Source organism: Rattus norvegicus, chromosome 1 (assembly GCF_021556685.1).
Source record: "Rattus norvegicus strain SHRSP/BbbUtx chromosome 1, alternate assembly SHRSP_T2T, whole genome shotgun sequence".
In the NCBI taxonomy this organism is placed as follows: Eukaryota; Metazoa; Chordata; class Mammalia; order Rodentia; family Muridae; genus Rattus; species Rattus norvegicus.
This window is the reverse complement of record NC_141534.1, coordinates 237041707-237066709: the sequence shown is the minus strand read 5'-3', so window position 1 is coordinate 237066709 and position 25003 is coordinate 237041707. Positions and strand designations below refer to the sequence as shown.

The 25003-nt window shown below is 45.0% G+C and overlaps 1 protein-coding gene across 29 annotated transcripts in view; it reads right to left on the bottom strand.

The window, feature by feature from the left end:
• Positions 1-25003, bottom strand: part of Smarca2 (SWI/SNF related BAF chromatin remodeling complex subunit ATPase 2) — a 167491-nt gene that overhangs the window by 94887 nt on the left and 47601 nt on the right. For 21 of the 29 annotated variants that reach the window (XR_015632072.1, XR_015632078.1, NM_001429134.1 and 18 more), the window contains 8 exon segments: positions 24113-24283; positions 14637-14690; positions 10505-10635; positions 10254-10311; positions 8257-8357; positions 6873-7020; positions 2182-2345; positions 246-312 (listed from right to left, as the gene is read on the bottom strand). Coding sequence is in view for 27 of the 29 variants with exons in the window: in NM_001429134.1 (NP_001416063.1) it covers positions 246-312; positions 2182-2345; positions 6873-7020; positions 8257-8357; positions 10254-10311; positions 10505-10635; positions 14637-14690; positions 24113-24283 (894 nt within the window). In the remaining 2 variants the exon portion in view is untranslated. 29 annotated transcript variants of the gene reach the window in all.

The following is a 25003-nucleotide window of genomic DNA, read 5'->3' as shown; positions in this document are numbered from 1 at the left end:
CTCGCAATATGATAATTAACAATTTTCTTCTGCATTTCACTATCTGAAAGTAATTATGGTTTATTACAGTAATCTTCTTGGGATGATTAACTCTCACTGTTTAGTACATGATGTACATGACAAAACTTTACAACCAGATACAGTTCTACAGTTCACAGATGTGCATATGGAGTGAAGAAAATACAGCTCTCTCTCTCTTTTTCTTTTGCTTTTCCAGGTTTATATATAAAAACAGTCCTCCAAACCTTGTAGGAAATTTTCACCACAGAAGGAGCCCATTTGTCAAATTCATATGTCCAGTTAGACAGAGTCCTACAAAACAAGAAAAAAATACAGTAAAAACCCATACGCATACACACACACACACACACACACACACACACACACACACACATATATGTGTCAGTTACTAGAAACCTGTTACATATTTCTAGCCCTTGCCTTAAGAGGGGCTAGAGAATATAAAATATCGCAGACACATATTTATTTTTAAGATATGAGGCTAAGAGGTAAGTTAGCAATAAGCTGGCACAAAGCATGACAATTTTACACTTCGTTTTAAAAGAAATCTCATAAGAAACAATCCAAAAGTGTATAAATCCATGGAGCAAAACACCAGAATCCTCCTACGGTTCCGAAACCCAACCACGGCTGGATGATTTGGGGGATCTTTACGAGTCTGTAAAGCTACTTAAATCAGGGATGAGAAATTACGAAGCCACCGGAAAACAGTAAGCAGACAGTAAATAGAACCGTCAAAGGAAGCAGGGAAGAAATACTGAACGTTTTTCTTAATCCTCCAAAGAGCAACCATAGGCCGCCCCTGTGTGTGTAGATGGAACACGGAGGGCATGTAAACACTACGGAGGCAGATTAACTCAGCCTTGGTCAGAAGAGAAGGAACTGAAGGAAATACAAAATGAACGCCTTGTTCTTCCTGCAGGTCTGGGTTCGTCTCAGGACTGCAAGCAACAGCAAGATCTCGGGGACTAAGGGTGGCCGCGACACACACACACACACACACACACACACACACACACACACACACACACACACACACACACACACACCCGAAGCCCTGGACTAAGGGAAGGCGGATGGTAATATCTACTGCTTTACTTGGAGTGCCGGCTACACACCAGGGGAGCTGTCCAGTGGGATGAACTGTGAGGAGCTGGGGCTGTGCTGGAACCAGCAAAGGCTGGTCCTTCCAGAGCAGCAAGCCACTGAAACACCAAGTGAGCATACAACGTTTACTCAGGTGCAGAACTTGTAGCCATGATTTTTAATTTCTATGCTGCTTTAAAAAATACAATAAGGAAGGTGTACAAAACTAGAATCTTTTGGAGGCGTGTGTGTGTGTGTGTGTGTGTGTGTGTGTATGTGTCTGTGTGTGTGTCTGTGTGTGTCTGTGTGTGCATGTGTCTGTGTGTGTGTCTGTGTGTATGTGTGTGTGTTTGTGTGTGTATGTGTGTATATGTCTGTGTGTGTCTGTGTGTGTGTGTATGTCTGTGTGTCTGTGTGTGCATGTGTCTGTGTGTGTATGTGTATGTGTGTGTGTTTGTGTGTGTGTGTATATGTGTGTGTATGTGTCTGTGTGTGTATGTGTCTGTGTGTGTGTGTGACACATACACATTAGGAAAATATTTCTAGAAAAATTTTAAAATTCCCTCGCCTTTCCCTTTAATAAGCTACTTAAAGAGAAATGAGGAACTGGACTCACTCTGAAGCAGTGGTTCTCAACCTGTGGAGGGCAACATATTAGACATCCTACATATCCCATACCTACATCATGATTCATAGCAGTAGCAACATTACAGTTATGAAGTAGCAACAGAATCATTTTATGTTTGGGGTCACCATATATGAGGAACTGTACTAAAGGGTCACAGCACTAAGAAGGTTGAGAACCACTGCTCTAGAGGGTGCTGAGCTATCCTGGCTACAATGTTAACATGTTCCTGGCTGGTAAGAATCGCTACAAACTTTACTAGCTACTTGAAAGACTAGAATGGGGTGGGTGGGGTGGAAAATTAAATCCAACATTCATTCAGATTCTGTGCTCCTGGTATTCCAATCCCACACCGCTATCCTGTCAGAAGAGAGAAATAAGGCCAAGCCGCTGACAGGGCAATCTCCAGCACATGGAGTGATGGCTGTGGAACAAATGGCTGTACTTACGAGAGGGGGACGATGATGAGGTAGGGGCCATTGAGCCTTTTGTGCTCCATCAGATACGTGATGAGTGCAATGGTCTGGATGGTCTTGCCTAGCCCCATTTCATCAGCTAAGATTCCATTCAGATTGTTATTATACAGGGAAACCATCCATTCCAGGCCCTGGAGCTGAAATGAAGAGTAATTGTTTCAATTACCCAAGATCTGCACAGGTAATTAATACTAATACAACTCAAGTGAGCCGGTGACTTCCTTAACTTCTCAGTGCTACATGCCGAGTCTCCCGCAGTAGCTGCGCCAAGTGTGTGGCTGTAATCGTCCTGCTGCTTGGCAGGTGCTAAGTACTAATCAGATTTAGGGAAGATGAGCTAAGGCAGGCTGGTGGGATTTGAAGCAGCTTTGCGGCTCATCGGGACTTACCATTTCACAGTAGATGACATCCTAGAATTATTGTAAATGAAGAAAACCCACACCAAAACCTATCCCAACCACTCCAAGAACAAAAAGCCAATTTGAGGATTTAAAACAACCCAGAAGGCTGAGCTGGCCTACAGATCATGAGAAACTGCTTTCTGGATTGTGACCAGTCTGCCCCAGGGTGCCATCCCTGCAGTGAGGAAGCTTGTGACTAGGGAGCCAGGACCATTCTGCTGGGCTCCAGAAGGACATTTATTCTCTTCCTGGCAAAGAAAGTCCCCAGGCAGGCAGCACGCAGAAACTCTGCACTGTGGGCACTTTCGGAAGGCAGCTCCCTGGAAACTGGCTGCCTGGAAGGTATACAACATATTTTCAGATCACTGGGAAGTAGTACACTCCAGTCCCAGTTATCAATTCCAATTAAGCACAAAAGAAAGGTGAGGTGACTCCACAGACTAACTGCACTACCATGATGCAACACTGGGTCTGAAGACAGCATCTATTATATGTAACGTACATACATGTATATACCTTAAGATACACATAGTGTTACAATCAAGTTAACTGGGTAATTCAGTTATGTTTGGAACATGTTGAGATCTTGTGCTTAAAATATTCATTAAACAACTCTTCTTTGTAAAGGATCACACAAGGAACTATTGCAGATGGACACCAAGGTAGATAATACACCCCCTTCAGAAGCTGGGGAGAGAGGAAGTGGTAAGCACATACTCATGTACCCCAAAATAGCCCAGTACTGTGAATGCGGGTAACTGTGTACTGGCCACAGTTTTCCTTAGGGAAACACTGTGATCACCTGAAGGCTTTCACAAGGCAAACCAGGGGGAGGAGGGTATGGGGGGAGGGATTTGTGCAACACCCCCACATCTTAAGGGTTTTTGCAGAACAGCAACACAAAGAGATAAAGAGAGAACCAGAAAAGCTCTGAGAGAGAAAGGGTAAACGGGGAGTGGAAGGGGACAGAAGGGTCAGCTTGGAGAAAAGAATCAACCAAAACAAAGTGTGAGGCCAGGTGATGACCAAAGCCCAAACCAGCACTTGAGAGTTGGAGGCAGGAGAATCAGGAGTTCACAAGGTTATCCTTGACTATTCAGTAAGTCTGTCCTGCCTGCTTTATGAGAACCTGTCTTACGAACAAAACAGAAAGCAGTGTGTGTATAAGATGCCATACTGCACCCACGACTCTGTAGGCTCCATGTAAAAACCACGTTTAAAGAAGAGAGAGGAAAGGGGGACACAGACAGACAGACAGACAGATCCCAAAAAAAGCAGAACCAGAGGAAGGGGAGGAGCCTGGAAACACACAAAATGTGGGCTTTTCTGCACTGGGGAACTGGAGAACAAGAGACTTGAACCAAACCATGAGTCTCCAGGAAGAAGCTGGAAAGCTGTTGCCAGTGCCACCAGGCTTAAACTTGTCAAGAAGCCACCAAAAGTTTACTGTGACCACCTATGAACTTTTGCGAGAAACAGAACCCACAAAGCAGATAGGGATGGTCAGACTGCAGAAAGAGGGCCTTTCCCTTTAGTGTTGACAGCTCAGGACAGGGTGCACCTCCTACAGAGACGTATTCGGATGGAGCCCATTGAGGAGAGAGGCAGGCTCAGGAATTCTCATTTGGAAGGAGAAGGAGCTAGATTTGAAAATGGAGCAATGAAGAGTTCTTACAAAGGTGCAGGCAGAATGGCAAGAGGAAACCAGTGTGGCCTTTAAAGTTCTTTATGAGGGCCACCAGTGGGGACTTGCTGCCAAGGCTGATTTCAATCCCTGTGACATACAAGGCAAGAAGAGACAACCAACTGCTGCCGTGGCTTGCCCTCTGAGCTGAGCATGATGTCACATACACAGATACACACAGACACATACACACAGACACAGACACATACATGTACACACAGACACACAGACATATGCACACAGACACAGACACACACACATGCACACACAGACACACAGACATACACAGACACACACACATGTACACATAGACACACAGACATACACACACAGACATATACACACAGACACAGACACACATAGACACACACAGAGACATACACACACATACACACAGACACAGACACATACATGCATACACAGACGCACAGACCTATGCACACAGACACACACAGACACACAGACATATACACACAGACACACACATGCACACACAGACACACAGACATATACACACAGACACACATAGACATACACACAGTCACACACACAGACACACACAGACATACACACACAGACACAGACACACACATATGCACAGACATACACACAGACACAGACACACACACATGCACACACAGATGCATAGACATACACACACAGTCACATGCACACACACATGCACAGACATACACACAGACACAGACACACACACACACACACACACACACACAAACACAGACATGCACACACAGACACACATACACACACAGACACAGACACACACACACAGACATACACACACAGACACACACACTCAGACACACACGGACACACATACACAATGTGTAAAGTAGTAAAAGTTTCTTTGTTTTTTAATTTATAAATAAATCAGAAAAAGATGGGTGGTTGTGGCACACACCTTTAATCCCAGTATTAGGGAGGCAGAGGTAGCCAGATCTCTCTGAGTTCAAAGCCAGCCTGATCTACAGAGAGAGTTCTAGGTCATCCGAGGCTACACAGAGAAACCCTGTCTTTTAAAAAACAAATGGACCACCACCACCACCACCACCACCACCACCACCACCACCACCACCACCACCACCACCAACAACAACAACAACAATAATAACTCACAAATGGATCTCCCATGTTAGATATAGCAGAAAAACACATTGAGTTGACAATTAGGCCAAATGAGATAAAAAATAATATTCTGATCTCATGAAGGTCATGACCCTGAGGGCAGTGATCGTCAAAGTACATTCTAGGAGCTCCAGGGAAACCTAAGACTTTCCCAAGACACACCACGAGTTTATCCAAACGGTTTTAATAATGCTTCCCAGGCACTGCTAGTCATACTTCCCACGTTGCTATCAGTACAGACAAGGTTCAAGCCATGGTGAGCGGCAGTGGCTGACCCCAGGAGCTTTGCGATGATTGGTCACGAGCAGGCACTTCTGTAAATGCAGTCTACATAGCACTGTTGTCTAGGCTATTAGTAACAATCATATAACGTGACCCAGGCATTAGTAGAGAGAGATGTTTGAGAATGGTGGGGTCCAGCTGTGTTTAAAAGTTACTTTTTATACGAGGCTGATGTGCCTAATGGAGTCTTCAATAAGTACAATAAGTACGGAGGCACTGTGGACGGACAGGGAGGAGTCACTGCCAAGGTGATCACACAGGCGCCCTGCGACGGACCAGAGTTAGCCTTGTATGAGCAGCGAGGACTACCATTTGCCCTTACCAGTTTAGTACTAGTGAATGGAATCACTTACACTTACATGATCACAGAGCCTACTCTTTTATTTTAGTTTTTAATTTAGCTTTTAATTTTAATTATTATTTTAATTGCATTTTTTAATTTGGTTTCAGGAGTAATTCATGCAGCAAATGCTCCAAGGAGCACCCTCCAGGTAACTTGGCAGAAGAGTTAAGAACCAGAAGACAGGAGACGCCCTCGGATTAAACGCGTCAAAGGAGGGAAGTACCTGTTACGTTTACAGCCTCGTTCTTAGCCAAGGCACAGTGCCAACAGCTTTATCGTCCCTTTAACAAAAGGTATAAGTGGGTTGGGGATTTAGCTCAGTGGTAGAGCGCTTGCCTAGCAAACGCAAGGCCCTGGGTTCGGTCCCCGGCTCCGGGAAAAAAAAAAAAAAAAAAAAAAAAAAAGAACAAAAGGTATAAGTGCAAGAGATGGCCCCTGAACCCCCAGTGTGTGCCTACTGCCACAGCTATGGCTGAGGTAATCCTCGCTTGCTTCCGATCCCCAGCCTGATGGAATAGAGCACGTTTATCACTTTTTGCAGAGAGCCGAGGTAAAACTGGTCCGAAGGTTAAGCCAGCATTTCTTACAAAATCCATTCGAGGATGACCACATGTAGTGAGCACAGCTACTCTTGAAGGAAGCCACCTGCACCCTGCACCCCTACGGGGAGGGCACTTAACCTGAAATGTATCCCCCAACTTTGACATCACCTAAGTTGACTAAGGCTCCTCAAGTGGGGCGTACACGCTTGGGGATGATGCGTATGCAAGGCCAAGGCTTGCCACGGGGACACAAACACACCACTTACCTGGTAGTGCTTCAGGGTGCCATTAATGAGGAGGGCAGACTGCTTCTCCACCCTCTCGGAGATGGCGTGAGCCACCGTGTAGTAGGACTGGGACCCTCTGGCACTGTACTGCATGCTGTACTCGTCGTCCACATCCTGTTTCGCAGTCCTGAAGAAGACAAAGTGGGAAGTCCACAGACATATTTGGGTCTGTGTGCTACTTCATCCATAAGGACCCGAGTCTAAAAACTGCTGCCATAGGAATTGCCTGCCCCTGCAGTTAAAGTTCTCTGTAAACTTCGCAGAAACTGACCAGGGTAAGCATTATTCCGTCAGCGCCCTCTATGCATGTGAGAAAGCTGAACCTCAGACAGGCTCCTCTGAAGGTCACAGACGGTGCCCTGACCTTCAAAACCCAACAGGGGTCTGACCAGCGCAACTACATTAGCACTTTGCTAAGGAAGCCATCCTGGGTCCTGTGGATGTAAGATGAAGCCCATCCATTGGACACTACTAAAGCTTGGGGGACGAGTAAGAGCGGATTGAAGAGGATGTTAGAGAGGAAGAGGATGATAAAGGGTCTCTTCCTTCCACCATGCCTTATGGGGCCTTTTACCCAAGGCATATAGAAGAGCCATTGCAGTCTTAAAAATCTTCACTGGAAAACCAGGGCTGAGCTGGGAAACGAAGGCTCCAAAAGTGGGTCATACAGCCTGGGAAGGGAAAAACATATTACGACCTCTCTCTCTTCCTTTTGGAAAGCCTCATTTGGTGAGTTTTCTCTTGTGTCTGCTATTTCAGAACAACACCTGTGTGATAGTCATGCAAGCAATGTGGTGTGCCACCCGCTGGTGGAAAATTAGCTGAAATGGGTCAAGAATGGCCTTTGGCACCCAGACAGGAGAAGCTTTAGCTAAAAAGTTTGGACCTGGGCAGAATGGACAGCCAATAATGTTATGTGAGGCAGGAGAGCACAAGAATGGGATTCACACTTGGGCTCCTGGGTATACTGATGGCTTTGCCTCCAGGAGGCAGGTGCAGACATGTGCATGTGCGCACACACACACACACACACACACACACACACACACACACACAAAGTATAAGTTTGATTAATCTAATCTAGAATACAGGCACAAATGGCAGGTGTGAAGTCTAGAAAGAGTCTGAGCTAGAGACGGAATTCTGCAGTGAAAGGAAGAAGGGAGGGAGGGAGGGAAATGACCAATTCAAAACCCTTGGCCAGAGGGGAGCCAAACTCAGAAAGAAGCTGAGGGAACATTCTCAATTGGGGTGTGAATATGAAGTCTGCTCCTGTCTTTTAAACAGCATTTGCAAACAGGAAATCCCCACTACATGAACCTCAAACACTGAGCTTGTCTTGAAAACTCTGAGGCCCACGTACTCAATGATCTGCTTGGCGTCCTTTTCGGAAACTTCTTCGCTGTTTGGATCCAGCAGTATCTTCTCCTCTGTTTCCTGCCTACTGGACTCTTCTTCTTCATCCTGGACGAAGAACAGAAATACGGCCAGGCATGTATTTTAACGAGCGAGTTCTATGATTAGCACTTTTTATAAAGAGATTAAATAGAATTTTGCTTCGCAAATGAAGCAAGTAAATCCAATTAAGGGAGGAAGCACATTTAACTTCTGCTTAAACCAAGGGATCCAGCATTTCACCATTGAATGAGAGAGAGGGGGGGGAGGGAAGGAAGGGAGGTTCCAGGGGTCCCCAAGACCCACGCTCCTGAGAATAAGTGTGTGAAAGACACATAATTATTTGGTCACTCAAAGCAGATACACAGATCATATCTGCTCTTTTAGAATCCTATACTCCTCTCTCCAAAAGCAGATGTTAGAGACTTAGCATCCTTCTGGGCACTCTTTCTGGTGATGACTCTGTGCTCCCCGTGTACAGCAGAGGGTTGGAACACACTTTTTCTGAGGCTGCTGATTCCCATCACACATTTCGGAGTGTTCAGAAGAAAGGTATCATTACCTTGGCACAGGATGGGATTACCTCCCTACGTCTAGAAAGGTAAATACTCCTTATGCCCATGACTAACCTGGCATTCGAAACTGTCTAAAGGTGAATGTCTCCTAACTACTGACTGAAGAAAGGACACATGCGACACAGTATCAACGGTGACGCCATCAGATTGTTCAGAAGTACGTCCTAGAAATGGGGATCTGTAGGTCCCTCACTGGCTGGTGGCCTGGGGCTCCTGTCACTTGGTCGGAGTGCGTCTCTTACTAGCTGTCAGGAGCTGTCTGCACCTGTCAACATCTGGATGGCATGGGCTACCTAAACCGCCCACTCTATCTTATCCTTACACTCCCAGGAGCTTCCTCAGAGAGAGAAGCCTTGTAACCGATCGTTTATGGACCTGTTCACTTGAGCAAGCAAGTGTGTAAGAGAAAGAGGACCTGGGAGATATTATCCTGCCACAAAGTATTTGCTTTTTAATGGTTATGTTTTTCTAAATGAAATTTTTATTGTTTTCTAAAAGCAGTAAATGTTCATGGTCTATTAATTTAGAAAGCAAAGATCCGAAATCCAGAAGGAAATGACCATCACCTTAGAATCCCCATCAGTCATTAGAAACGGCGGTGTCATCGGCAGCTTGGCATCCATCTAGGGCCTGCTGCACTCGAGCCCCCCATTCTGATTCAACCCAGACTGAATGACTGTACCAGCCAGACTCAAGCAAAGAATGTAAACATCACCTAATCTTTTTATTCGTACTAATCAATCATTTCGTAATTAACCTAGCAAATACCTTTATTACATCTTAATCCCTAGTGAAAGCACCCAAGATTCTCGTTTTATGTTCTAAACGCTTTACTTATTCCTTCTGAGAGAAAGTCAAATATCCTTTCCTTTTAGTAACCACCATATCCGAGAATTCAGAATTGGGAGCCATGTTTGAAGAGAAGTCCAGGCGATCATTAAAAGCTTTAGGCTTGCCCATGTTGCCTTTTCTAGTCCCGGATGCATAACTTCTAACGAACTCCCAGGCTTAGAAGGCTACACAAGTTCTTGGGCAGTTAGCTCTCACTACAGACCACTTGGGAATAGAAGTGTGTCCTTTCCAAAGCAAGCCACCTTCAAAGTTCTCACCCAAAGATCTCCCCTACTCTAATGATAGCTTCTCTTTTCTTGGTTCCAAATGACCTTAGGATTTGTCAACATTTCTCACCAGACAGGAACCCTCAAGAGATGACAGTGAGGTCGCTAGGCACCAACCTTCAGAGCCTACCCAAATGCTTAGTCCCAGACAACACCTGAGAAAAACCTAAGAGCAGTGGGCAGGAGGCGCTGGAGACTGAGCCCACGTTCGCAGGGAGACGCTTCTGCTCCCGTTAACTTTGAACCCCACAGGGTGACAGACATCCACGTACCTCTTCCTCATAGTCTGATTCACTCTCTTCACTGTCCGATCTGGGTGCCACTTCGTAACTAGGGAGAAGGAGAGGAGAGGGGGGGCTGACCTTAGGGCACACGTGACTTAATGGCACCATCCTACTTGCCCATGACAAACGCACACAGGAAGCTTCCCCATCCCTGAAAAGGCTACGCTGGTTCTGTTTGGGAATTTTATAAGGAACGCCATGCCCACTCCTAGCTCCCAGCAACTGTTTCAACACCATACCCAGGATTCATCTCCAGCCAGGCGTCCAGCTGACTTGCTTTGGGTGCTTCTGGTCCAAAGAGGACCTTGCCAGTTTCCGTGTGCGTCACTTTGACAGGCAGGTCACTCATCTGGCTGCTTTCGTCTATTGGCTAGAAAGAGCGTAAAGAAATCAGGTCAGCCTTGGATGGTAGGAGGCTCTCTCAGTTCTACACTGGGTGTTTTTCAGGCTTTTTGGTTGCCCAGCATCTGAACTGTTTTCCACATTTCATCTTGTCAGGATCTAATGTGTCTTTATGAGTAGGGGAGAGATCGCCTCCCACTAAAGAATCCGAAGTAGATATGATGGCACATGCCCGGGACACTGGCAGCCTGAGTGCTGAGGGAGAGAGGTCACAAGTTAAAGGCTAGCCTGGGCTACGCACTGAGACCCTGTCTCAAAAACTGGAGCTGTGGTTCAATAGCACAGCGTTTGTCTAACACGTGCAAGTCCTGAATCTGATCCTCAACCAAACCCTGAATACACTGGCCTCCCACACCTAAAGGTGCAGGTACAAGGCCTTGGTCTCTCTAATTGGCTGTGCTACCAAGACTCTGAGTTAGAAGACAGAGAAGGTCAAGAAAGCTGGGGTGCAGGTAAGCTGACAGATGGCCAAATCACATTGGCAGCAATGCAAGAAGTGGAGTGACACTGGGCTATGCCAAGCTCCGGCCTTCCCCAAATAGCAGCCATGGCTTTACTGGACCAGCTGTAGAGGATGATATAGAATTAGCTTAGAGCCCTAGGGCAGTTTCTCCTGGTACCCTTTATCCTGTTAAGCACTGAACACTCCTAACCCAAAATTGTAAAATTTGAAACTTTCTGACCATGGACATAATGGAACAAACCATTCAATGAAAAGGACCATGGATAGCTAGTCCAAACACAAGCATAATAAAATACTGCATAAAATCACCCTCAGAATTTGCATTAAAGCCAAATGTGAAAAAAAAACATGAAGATGTATATGAAAAATAAATATAGAATATTATATGTGTGCACGTGTGTGTGTATGTGTGTATGCGTGTATATATATGTGTGTTTGTGTGTGTGTATGGAGAGATATATAATCATATGTATATGTATATATCATATATGTGTATGTATATGTATGTATACATACATATGTTTGTGTATATATATGTATATTCACACATATGTATGTATACACACACACACACACACACATTCCACTCCAAAGTCCAAGTCCAAACCCATACTGAAACACTTCCAGCTGCAAGTATTTAGGACAAGGACACTTACCCTGTAATAAATTCCATTCTTACTTCAGGCAAACAGACCTGATTCGGGTCATTTAGAACTAATAGTTCCCCAATCCTTCACCTAACACTCCCCAGGGAACAATCCTTGAAAGCTGTGGTTTTGGATAGAACAACAAAACACAGCCCTATGCCACCTACTACAAAACAATGTGTTTTATTTGAGGCTAACCCACCAGAATCGAGTCTACTTCAACCACGGGAGCTGTGTGTATGATAACAAACAAAAAGAACAAAAATCCTGCCTGTCCAAAGCCTGAAGAATTGACCAGGACAAACATGAAATTTATTTTTAGACTCTACCAAAAAGAAAAAAAAAAAAAAGAAAAAGAAAATTTCTCAGAAAATTAAGAGTACGTGAAACTGCAGAGGTTGTAGATAAGGTGCCCCAGAGAACAGTGCCTTGGTCGGGCTGGAAATGAAGCAAGCCTGTGCAAATGGATACTAGTAATTAAATGTAGGGTGACCGACTTCCAGGAGCAGGGCCCTGGGTAAGGCATTTGGAAACGCTTCATTTGTGTGCACTGTCTGCTCTCTACTTCCTGAAGAGCAGGAAAATGGATTGTTTAGGCAATTCGTTATTTCAAAGAACTTGCCCTAAATTACTCTTAATTAGTTTTGTGGTCAAATAAACACGTGCACCACTATTGGTGCAATTAGGATTGCCATATAATTTATTCCAATTAAGCCAAAAAAAATGATAAAACAGTGGGCTGATGTTACTATCTATATCTTGGAAAAAATAACACCCCTAAACTCCCAAACTCCAGTAGTTCTTTCCTCCTGCTCGCACAACAAAGCACCATGAAAATCAGAGCCAACATTAGTGACTCCTCACAAAGAACTCTAACAGAAAAGGCTTGCCCTGGCCTGTCAGTTTTCCTCACTCTTATGTGTGCTAAAGCAATCGTTCTGAGCAGCAACACTTTGCATGGCAACATGATTCCTCCTCATTAATGTAAAAGGTCATCTGCACACTCCGGAGAGAAAAGGGAAATCCAGCACTTGCTACCATTTCCGTGGGAAAAAAAAATCATATCTTGTTATCGTGGGCTATTATCATACAGCCTGTTTTATTGCTAATGTCGCACCTCGGAGAAAATTGGAAATCACTGTGGGTGGAATTAGAACTCTGGCAAAAGCAAAGAATGAGCCCAGAAGAGAAATAAGAACGTTATTTCAAAACAAACTGAGCGAGATGCCCACTTTGCAAACTTCAGCAAACGGAACTCACGTTTATTAACATTAAAGATTAAAAAGACGTGTATGTCATAGGTCCAAGAGCTAATTTCCACACAAGATAAGAGATGAGAGGACTAGAAGGTATTCAGTTACCCTGAGGGCCACCTTCTAAGAAAAGGCTGGGGTATGGAGCGTCATTGCTGCTTCTAAGTGTTCCAACACAGCACTCTACCTGGTAACAACCCATCTATAATTTCTCACAAATCAACATTCATCCTGATCTTTTCTCCCCTTCTGATGGCTTAGAGAGGCTGGCCAACATCTATTTTCATAAGGCTTCTGCATCTGGGCACGGGTACTCACTTGGAACCCATGTGCCTAGTGATTCTAGAAGGAAACATGCAATGCCCCCATCACCCGCTAAGGTCATTTAAAACAAACCCTCTGGCCTTGCACCTCTACATTGCATGGCTGGGCAGATCCTTCAGTTTTTTCAGGGGAAAAAGAATCCAATAGATCAATAATTGCCTCCTCAGAACTCAGGATAATATCAGAAGTCCTAGGATATATGATTAGGAACAATGCCTGTGTGGCCCTATGCACACTCTATATTAGAAGCCTACAGAAATACCCCGGGAAAATACAGAATATGTGAACTGTCTGGTTTATGTATTTTTCTGATTTCAAATTAGTAATTAAGGGAAAAAATAGGCTGTATTTTATGCTTCTGTGTTATTTACTTGGGAAATGTAATCACAGAATCACTTTAGCCTCTTATGCCTTCTACAGAAGTTGTAATATATGTTTATCTGTAAACAGAATGGTATACAAGGAATTCTAGCGGCTGATCGATAATCTTAAGACAGTGTTATTCTAAGTTTCTACTATGGTTTGAAGGGAGCTGTATTTAATCTCTTAATTCCATCACTCTGTGTGTGTGTGTGTGTGTGTGTGTGTGTGTGTGTGTGTGTGTGTGTGTACATGTACTCACTCATGTATGTGAATGCAGGCCAGGCATGTGTGTGGAGGACAGAAGACACTTTTGAGTTGTCAAACCTTGCCTCTCACCTTGTTTGGGGAAAGGTCTCATGTTGTTTATAGGTAAGGGTTTCAGGCTACCTGGTCCTCAAGCTTCTAGGGGTCGCCCTGCCTTTGCCTCCCGTCTCACTGTACAAACACCGGGGTTACAGATAGCTACCATAGGCAGCGTCATACCCGGTTCTGCGGAACCTAACTTGACCTCACACTTACACAGTGCAAGTTCTCCCCACTGTACCATATCCCCAACCAGTGGTTTTGTTGTTTGCTTGTTTTTTACTTTAAAACAGATTATCTAAGGGGCTGCAGAGCTAGCTGGACAGTTCAGAGCACTCGATGCTCTTGCAAAAGACCCGAGTTAAGTGGTATTTTCAGCCATCCACCCACATTCAAGGGTTCACAATGGCCTGTAAACCCAGCTCCAGAGAACAGTCACTGCCGTCCAGTCTCTGTGGGCACACACATAAACATGCAAGGGGCTATACACACAGAGACACACATACATACCCATGAATAGAACTTTTTTTTTAAATAAAAGACAAGTGGCTCAGAGAAAGTAAAGTTAGTGTCCACAAAGAACAGTGCCACAGGGAATGACAGAAACTGCTCTTACCTCTCCATCTGGTCCCAGGGCAGGCTCCCCTCCCTCTGCATTCTCTTCGGCCTTCTGCAAAACAACAGAGTCAAGTGTTATGTACACATCAAAACTGCAGGACAGGAATTAATTCATGGTGACTCCCATACGTAATTTTCATTGCCATGCTCTGTCCTGACAAACAGCGCAAGTGCTAATGCCCTTCATCTTTGTTTCTCTTGGCTGAGACAAAACATGCACGGTATTAGCAACTTGTAGTGAGCGAGTCACTCAAAGCTAGATGTGACTCAGGGCCCCCACACTGGAGACCTGTGTGGACTGCATCGTTAGAGAACCACAGAGCTTCAGACATGGGCACCATCAAGACAGAAGGCAGACTCAGAAATACTTTCTCGTGTTTGCACTGAAGACAAATCCTGACATAATTAGTTTGACTTTCCTATTCCCTAAGCTAGTTTTCATCAGCAATGAGGAGCAGCATTCTAAAAACGTCCATCAACCAAAAGCTCGGAACCGCTCCTCAGTCATAAAAACACAAAACCAAACAAAATTCCGTGAGTTCCCTGGGTGCTTTCCATCCTACCTAATTGGCTTTCATAATATATAGTATTTCCACGGCGTGTATGTGGGGGAATTGATGTGTATCTACTGCGCTCTCATGAAAAATTCCATCACCTACCATTGTTTAAATATTGCAATGCCTTTGCCCATTAGCCTCTCTGGGCCTCAAAGACAAGGAAATGAGAAACTGGGATGATACCACACTAAACAGACCTGAGTCCGTCTATAATACAGACAAAGTAGTCAAAATGTCTTTCATTTATTTACAACCCCTGTCTAACAGGTAACATATTTTATAGATACGGTATCTCTATTTTAAAATCATTACTAAAGGCCTTACTACTTCCATGAAATAAAACCTGGGAGAGAAAAGCTACAGTCACTTACCACACCAAGACATTTAGGAAAACAAGCTTTCTACCCTAGGACTCATTAGTTAATTGAAAATTATAAACAACAATATGGAGTCGATATTCATTCTTAAGACATTCATTCTATTAATACTTTTATCTTCTATGAAACTAATGATTCTCTTTACAAAGCAAGACAATACTGAAATTGTTGAATGTTAAAAATCTAGCTGAAGAAGTCCCATAAATGTGTGATTTTTTAAAAGTTTCTTTCAGTGTAATTTATAACTTTCTAACCAAATACACTCTCTGTGACCCATTCACATGTGTGTGCGCGCACACACACATACACATGCACACACACACACACACAGAGGAAGTGAGGGAAGGAGGGAGGGAGACAGACAGACAGGCAGACAGAGAGACAGATACAGAGACATGGATGCAGACAGACAGCAGCTGAGGTTGGGGAGCGATAAAGTCTAAACAACAGAGTTTTTACCAACGATTAGGAGAATAAAGGCTCCTACACTTAGACTTGCCCAAGCCTTATTTTCTGTAGCAGCTCAGGAGACTGATACAGGAAATCACACTCATGGGCTTCCCACCAAGCACGGGGAGACATTCCAACAGTGACAGAAACCTTGTGTTCAGGAAAGAAGCCGGCCTGCTATCAGCTACTGAAGGTTCCATTTTTGGAATTCTTGAGCACTGTATACTCCAGAGATGGTTTTAATTAATGAGAGAAAGTCAATTAATCCCACCATTCTTCCCATACAAACCAGAAATGAGCTACAGATTTGGCCAACAAAGAAAACCAAATGAGACAATGAAAAAGCCAATTTGAAATAGCGAGCAAGTAGAATTGGATCGCCATTTCGATGAACAGTGCGTTAAAAAGCTTGACGCGCCATAAATGAGCAGAATCTAAACTGTTCCACAAGCATACTATGAATACGCTGTGAGTTAGCCAGAGTATTATCTAAAACCTGCCTCAGGATCAGACCCTTTGATTACTCGAAGTCCCCTAAACTATCTTTTTTAAAAGTATCACTAGATGTCAAGGCACAAAGTACTATTGTAAATCCATCTACCCCTTGGTTCTGGGACTAGACAAGTTGCGTGGGAATCATATCTCTTGACTGCACATGAGACCTCAGCTGTCTAACCCAGAGCAAACCAGCTTCCTTTTACCATAGTTTCCACTGCAGAACTGGATCGCTGTTTCGACTTGCTCAGTCCTGAGTTCACACGATACCTGACAAAAACTCTTCCACAGCTCAGGATCACGAATGGTGGTAGGTCAAGCCTACTGTTATGCGTGTAACTAAGATAGGCAAAGGCACTCTCTGAAAACTGCCTCCTAAGGCTACACAGCCAGGAGCTTCTCTGTGTTCAAGGAGGGTTCGTGCTGACAGGGTGCCCAGCACTTAGGAATCACAATATTAGCAGACAAACAAAGCATCACTGTGAATCACTGAGTAATTCATATTATTGTCATTGTTATTGGTCATTATTTTTATTACTATTATTGCTGTCACCATTGCAATTAGGAGGCAAAATATTTTTCAAGTCATAAAATGGTTAAGAACACACACACGTACGGTTCATCATTGAACTAGGGTCCTCGGTCCCCTCAATCATACCCACCCACTCCTTGGCCCAATTCTGCCACATGATTATAAGACACGAAAGCCAGGTGGCAGTCTAGTCTATAGAGAGAGCCACCAGCCCTTCTCATCCTGTCCTGGGCTCCTGGTGTCTATGGACATTCAGAAATCCATGTTCTCCTACCAAACTCAACTCAACACAGAAAAGAAAAACAAAACGTCCCTTCCCACTTTTCACTAGATGTCCAAGAGATGTCACTTTCGCATCTCTGGGCCCCAGGTGAGACAGCTTGGTGATATGTGGCACAGGTGACCGTATACGCCGCCTGAAAAACGTTCTCACACAGTGATCTGTGTCATGAGCCACCAACACATGCTCTAATGCCACTGGCCAGTGCCTGCATTTAACCCCATTGATTGAAACAAAAGATCAAGCTAAAACACTGTAGTCCATTCATTTTAATCAAGGCCAAAGTAACCCTGTACTGGCTTCTTCCTATCTAACAAAACACTGCAAACGAATTACACTTCTGTGGGGATAAAAGCAAAATAAACCTGCCCACGGCAGGGGATGCGTGTGATACCAATTACTCCTAACTAAAGATTACTCGTTACAAGAAAAGTACTACAACTCAAACGGATTTGGGGGGGGGGGTCACAATTTCAAAGGCCCATGTCAACTGACATTCTCCACTTCCGAATGTTCGCAGACAAAGGGGATGACGTAGTTTCCACTCAGAAAGCTTGTAAAATGAACAGGGGAGCAGCCAGAGGAAGGACTTCAGGAAACAGAAAGATGTCAGCTAAAATGAAGAAGGCAGACTTTCGGTGGGGCAGCCTGTTTACATCACAACATGGAGGCTGCCTTGTTCTGTGAGGAAACAGCTTTATGCCGAGTATTTTACAGCCTGTGTTATAAAAGGATCCATTCCCCCCCCCCCCAAGCAGGTATTTGCCACAGTGCGCTGGAGCAACGTCCAAACATGTGGGTACCTTAAGGGCTCACTCTGCTTTTCTGGAAATGAAGCTTTCAGGAACCACTTGGCTTATTTTTACTGTCATTTAAGTGGGCCTCTGAGCATGGAGACAGGTGCTCAGGCCGTAAAAAACAAATGCCCAGGAATACCAAATCAGCAGGCATTTGAACATTGCCTGGGTCCTGTCCTACGGAGAAAGCCAATTTGAACTCAGGCAACTGGTCAAGCCTGTTAAACAGGACTTGGATTCAAACTGGTTTCACCCATTTTCCACAATGAACTGATCAAATGGATGTAATCTCTGAGGCAGAGGGCTCCCAGCTCTCCGGACAGCCCTCACACCCGTGGACAGCCCTCACACCCGTGGCCTGGGCAAAACCGAGTAAGCAGTATTCTTTCACCTGGGGAGCCTTGGAAGGAAAAGCTGTAATAAACTATTGAATCCTTAGGAAAACAGAAGAGATCGAATACTCGGAAGAAGCTGTGAGCAACTTGAATTTACGACAAATGTCTAATGACATTATTATTTATCATACCAGCTGGCTTTGGGGGTTGTGTTTAATATCTAAAAAAGGTTAAAAACCATGTTCCCAATCACTGTATGGAATAATGCACCAGGTCAGGGATGCTCTCCCTTCCATGTATAAGAGCCTTGAGCCGTACTTCTAAAAGTAGGTAGGGGAAAAGAAAAGTGAGTGAAAAGACTTTAAAAATAGACTATATTGAGGCCATTCAGACTCAGAAAGGTGAAAACGTCCATGTCTTCTCTCACACTGCAATCCTTGCTTCTAACACGAATGAAGGTCGTGTAAATCCAGGAGTGGGAGTTGGGCTAGGCCGTGAAACTACACAGATGGAGAGAGAAGAACAAAAGGCCCTAAGGACGGACGCAGAGTGCAAAGAAACTCACAGCACATAAAAACAGAGAGGAAGCTCTCTAAGGAGTGGGAGGGGGCAAGGGTGACGGGAGAAAAGCAGGGCCCAGGAAGAAACAAGACCAAATCTTGCATGAGAAACACCATAATAGGTCTAATGTTCTGTACCTCAGTAAACAATAAAGTGAGATAAGCCAAGCCCGTGGTGAAAGCACCACCTGGCAGTGCTGTGCATGAGCTAATCGAGTGGCCATTAATCTCACGGGTTTTCAAGACCTATCAAAAGCCTACAACCAATCATGCATCTCCACTCGTATACATCCCAAGAGGTTGAAGGGATAGCTTTACATTTAATTTTTGCTCACTGTCAAACAGTTCTAGAGGCTGAACCAAGACGACTGAGCTAAGCTCCCTGTGCCTCTGGCAAGAGCTTCTAGCCACAGCCTACACAAACGCTGCGCCTAAAGCGCTAGGAGAAATGACCCCCAGAAAGCTCTCCAAAGTAGACACCATGCGAATGAGAAAATGCCCTCTGTAAGAGCTGCTGGTAAGCCTCTTGGTCAGCAGGGTCTACCAAAATAATAAATCCTCACTTCCTTTCTACATGTCCTAACAGCCAAAGAACCTATTGCTACCCTAAAAGATTTCCTCTTACATACAACCGATCCTCAGTTAGGGGAAAACAATGAGCTGGCCTGCTGGTTCCTGCTGGTAATCCTGGCACTTAGGAGTTAAAGATCAACATCATGCCGGTCATTGCAAGGCCAGCCTGGACTGCATGTGACCTTGCGGTTTAAAAAATAGAAGAAAAACAGAAAAAAGAAATGATCAATGTATTCAACATCACAAAAATATGCAATCAAGATTAAAAAGTGGTCTTTATTTTTTTCATTTGTCATATTAAAAAAAAGCGTGCGCGTGAGCGTGCGTGTACATGCGTGTGTGTCCATGAGCCACAGCACACGTGTGGAGGTTAGTGGACGACCTTCAGGAGTGAGTTCTTTCCTTCCACCATGTGGATGCTGAATTTCAAACCCAGGTTAGTCCTCCGGCTTGGGACCTTAACCTGCAGAGCCTTTTCCCCAGTCATTTTCAAAACCAAACAATCCGATGGGGAAACTACCATTCTTTCAACACCATTCTATCCATTTATCACAAAACACCTTGATGTAGCAGCCAATATTTACTGAGTAATACTAAATGCCAGCAAGTGCTTTAGATCAAGTTTCACATCAGACAGACCTGGAGGACAAAAAGTCTTTCTACCCCTTTGTCCTGCTTGGCTTTTATTGACTACTTGACATAACTTAGCTGGGGAGAGGGAGTCCCAGTTGGGAGACGTCCAGATCACAGTGAGGCTCCTATCTGCGAGAGACTTTCTTGATTGACATGAGAAGGGCCAGCCCACCCCAGGAGCTGCCATCCCTAAGCAGGTGAGACTGGCTGAGTGTGAGCAGGTGAGCTTGAGGGCATCGCTCCTCAGGCTGTGCCTCGAATTTCTTTCTTAAGAGTTTCTGCCCTAATTTCCTTCAAGGGTGGGGTGTCGCCTGAATGTGTAAGTGGAAATAACCCTTCCCTCTCTGAAGCTATGTTTGGTCCTAGTGTTTATCACAGCAACGGGAATCAAACCAGAACTGACCCTCCTGGTGGATAACAGAACACTTGACATAACATCTTTTACTGACACACCCTACAAGAGACTAATAGCAAATTAGCATGCAAATATTTTCTTATGCAGCCCTGAATTTTAAAGGCTCCTCCCTATCATGATGAGGAGGTTTGTCCCATGTGCAAACCTGTTTGTATACGCTCGTTGGTTTCATGTGGCTCCCTCCCCCAGCCCCCACTTTGTAGCCACCTGTGGACATCTGAGAACACCTTGGTAGAGCAGACAGCACCCTCAAGGTCATAGTCAATGCTCAAAGCAGCATTCACCCCGAAACACAGGGCTTGCTTTCCCACAACACACTAGCTCAATATTTAAAACTTATCTCCCTCTGACCTACCTGTAAGTGCAGACATAGAATTGACTTTTATTTTTTCTTTTCCATTTCAAGGCCAATAAAGAAAGACCAGGCTGAGAGTGAGAAGATTCTACGTGATTTATAAACATACACTGCATAGAAATGCACCAAATGGAGAAAGAGAACTGAATTAACGAGGTCAAGACAGGTTACAGGAACCAACCCTGCTACCCATGAACAACCCTGAACAGCAAATTCTCCAAGAACAAGCAAAGGCCCCGTGATGCTGGGTGAATAAAATAGAAAGAATAAGAGAAAAACCCAACTCGATACTAGTTTAACGCTGGAAACGGAGAGTGATCCTTATCCAATCAACCTCAAGGCCAGTGACGCTTCCCTTTCTTTGCCTACATCTTTACTGCAACCAGAAGCAGCTCGGGGCTATTATTTCACTGAGTAATGAAGGTTTTCTCAAAATAAGGAATGCATTTGATGCCTTAATTTTCAAGATTATAAACAGGAACACCATATTATCTGAGGCTGTGGGAAAACACGGTGCGGGCGGGGTGCATAGTCTACAGCCTACAATGGGGAGACCCTGGGGGCGGGGCACAGTGTGCAGCTAACAACCACAACCGGGAGACCCTGGAGGGCACAGTCTGTAGCTTACAGTGGGGAGACCCTGGGGGGTACTGTCTGCAGCTTAGAGTGGGGAGATGCTGGCTGGGGGGGGGGCACTGTCTGCAGCACAAAGCACTGATGTTCCCTCCACCTCAGTCAGTCGTTCACACTGATGGAGGCGGGGAACTACAGGTAGCGCTGAGGGTCAAGTAACCAGTTTTTAAATGTATTGCCTTCCTTTGAATGTTTCAATAAAGAAACATCTGGAACTGGCTACTTTTATGCTGAGTGGTCTTAAAGCCCAGAGAAAGAAAGAAAGAAACACAGCTCAGGAAGGATGAGAAAGATCGTGTTTTTCCTCATCCTTCCCCTTCCCTCTTTCCTTTCCCACGAATGCGTCCCACGTTCCCTGGAGTGATATTCTAGGAAGGAAACAGAGCCCCGCCTTCCAGCTTAGTCTCGCTAAAGGCAAGGGGTGTTGGGTGCTGACTGTCCTAAGGGCATACAAGTAGGTGGCTGGGCATAAGCGTTCTTCACACTCAAGTGGGACAGTCATCAGGAGGAGGTGCTCAGAGCTCTCCGTGGACCGCTACTGCTCTGCTATCCGATATTTCTCTGAGAGGTAACCGGGCCTCACCTCCTGTTTGACTTCCAGTTTCCCTTATCATTCCACACAGCTAAAGCCACTACTTTAAGGTAACGTGCTTAATTAATGTCTGCATCACTTCTTTCCTCGCTAGCGAACTTCCGAGGCTCCTGTCTAAGCGCTGGCGAACGGTCACATGCAATAGAAAGGAGGACTATTTACAAGGAGCACAGCCACCCATCTGCAGGTCTGGACTGAATAAGCAGAACCCTGAGAAGAATGGCAACACAGAGCCCCGACGTGCACCAAGCAAAGTGAAGATGCAGGCGTCATTGTCAACAGGGCCATCATTTCTTTCTTGGCCCGTGCTGATGTGACTGTCTGATTCCACGGCAGGAATCTATCAATTATAAAGCAGAAGCTCAAATCTGTGCCATTAGCTTTTAATCACAAGGAGATAGAAGGAAGTCTAATGCTGGAAACACCAAGAGTGACAACCTTTGCTGAGCACAGCCCCAGACCAGGGAAAACAGCAACTGTCCTCCCTCGGGTGGATGGGGTCTGCTTAGCGTTGTACCTGTTTGCCTTGGTGCCCTTTTACCAGCTCTGAAAGTTACCTTTCAAAACCGTGAGTGGGGAGGTAGAGTTCTGCGAGGTCTGTAACACTACACTTGACAAGAAAATGAGATCCTCCTCAGCTATAAAATGTCTAAATCCAAAAGCAGAGTCATCCCTCCCCCAACGTCACAATGAGATGAGCTATCGCATAGGGAGAAAATCAGGTACAAGGCACCTTCTCCATCACTTATTCCTCCCCCTTAATTATAAAACAGGCACGAGAATTCGCAAGCCATGAAATTCATTATTATTTTTTTTTTGCTTTGAAAAAACATTCCGTTCAATTATTCAGTGTGGAGAGTAAATGATTAAACGCTCCCAACCCTCCGTTTTCACAGTTCTAATGAACGTTTTCTGTTGACGTTTGTACCTGGCCTAATCAGACGCTGCTTATGAACACAAAATGCAGCTGCCTGTGCCTCAGTATCCACCAGGCAATGGTTCCAGGAGACCAAAGTCTCTGGAGACCAAAATCTGAAAGAGGTGCAGGTTTCTCGGACAAATGTCACAGCGTTCCCGAGTCACCTCCCTGTGTCTTCCTGCACACTTTAGTTACTGCATGGTTACACACGACATCCATGCCACCTAGAATGCTGTCTGGAATGTGGTGGCAGCAAAGTGTCTGCATATTTTCCACATAGAGAATATGCCTTTCATTTAGGATGCTGAGCCCTCTGTCTGTGGACACTCCCAAGTCCAAGAAAATCCAAAGTTTCTGGTCCACATTCAGCAACATACTGAATGGAGACAGGCTATCCCCAGGGCGGATATGCTACATTTTGTTGTTCCCCTTCTGACGATGAGCAGGCTGCATGTGACACAAGACTGCTTTCCTCTATAACTGCTAAAGCTCGTACCACTGTGCTTACCTCACTGTGACATCGGGACAGGAGAAATGAATAGAAAATTCCATTGTTTCTATCCATCCAAACAGACTGGGATGTATGTCCAGAGTATCCCAAAGATCTCCCGTCTGCCTTCCCCTAGCTCGCTCCTGTCTGTTCACTGCCTTTTTTGGTTTAATTTTCACCCTACTTTCTGAACTCAGTAGTCCCCGTCCTGGCATTTAACCTCTAGAGACGCTTACTTGTGTCTGTATTCTTTTTTCTCCTCGTGACTAGGTATACTTGGTTTGAAATATTCCACTGCACTAAACAGTAAAAATGTAGACTATGCACTACCTCATTGCACTAATCTCTTCATACCCTTGTCTCTAACACACCATCTACTTTTAGACCACACTAGTCTAGGTGACTACTGACACCTCCCATAAGTCAAAACTGGTTTTTATCGGAGAGCCGTACTCATCTAAAACCAGTCTTTGGAGCTCACCTTCCTCCTCCTCCTCCTCTTCTTCTTCTCTTTGGCTGCTTGGGCCTGCTTGTGCTCCCAAACCAGGTTGGTCAGATTGGCGACATACTCATCAGTCTGCTGCAATAGGTAGGCCAGGCGTCTGTCTTTCTTTTGGTCGATGAGCTTCCTGTAGCCCTCTTCATCTTCAGCCTGATCAGGAAGGAGAGAGGGGTAACAGCCTGAAGCCCTGACGCTCACGGGTGCACTTCACATGCCCCTCTCTGTCCGCCACCTGAACCTGGTAGTGCCTGGGGCCAACAGATTGAGAGCCAGGCCTCGCAAGCTACCACCTGTCTTCTGCAAGTTGGCAAAATACAGATGTGCAACACCGCGGGCCTACGACTGGAAATGTATAGCAAAGTTATTGCACGAAGACCCACTGTGTGTGTTTAATGTGACTAACCCCCACGAGTATGTGATTTGACTAAGCCCCACTCTGCGTGTGATAGGACTAAGCATTTTGGGTCCGCTCTTCCATTTTCTGTGCTTCTGGAACTGTTCAGAATTAATGCAAAAATCGATGCCCTGGGTCACAAGCCTCCGTGACTGGAGATACGTTAGTGAGCTCCTGAAATCTGGTACTCTGGGGTAATAAAGCAAGCCCATTACTTCCACCTCAACCTCCCGTTAAGCAACATCATGAGATCAAATGGAAGAAAGCTCTTGATGTCCTCTGAGCCATTAAGAGAGCAACATCTTTTGAACACGCCCCCCCCCCATGAAAGAACATCCCAAAATATTTTTCTCGGATGCCTGGATAAAAGGAGAACACCGGATAGTCTCTAGGAGGTAGCATTATCCCAGAAGAGCTCGGAGACTCAGCTGTGGGGTGTCACCCCAGCACGTGCGGGACCCACAGCAGCTTCATCA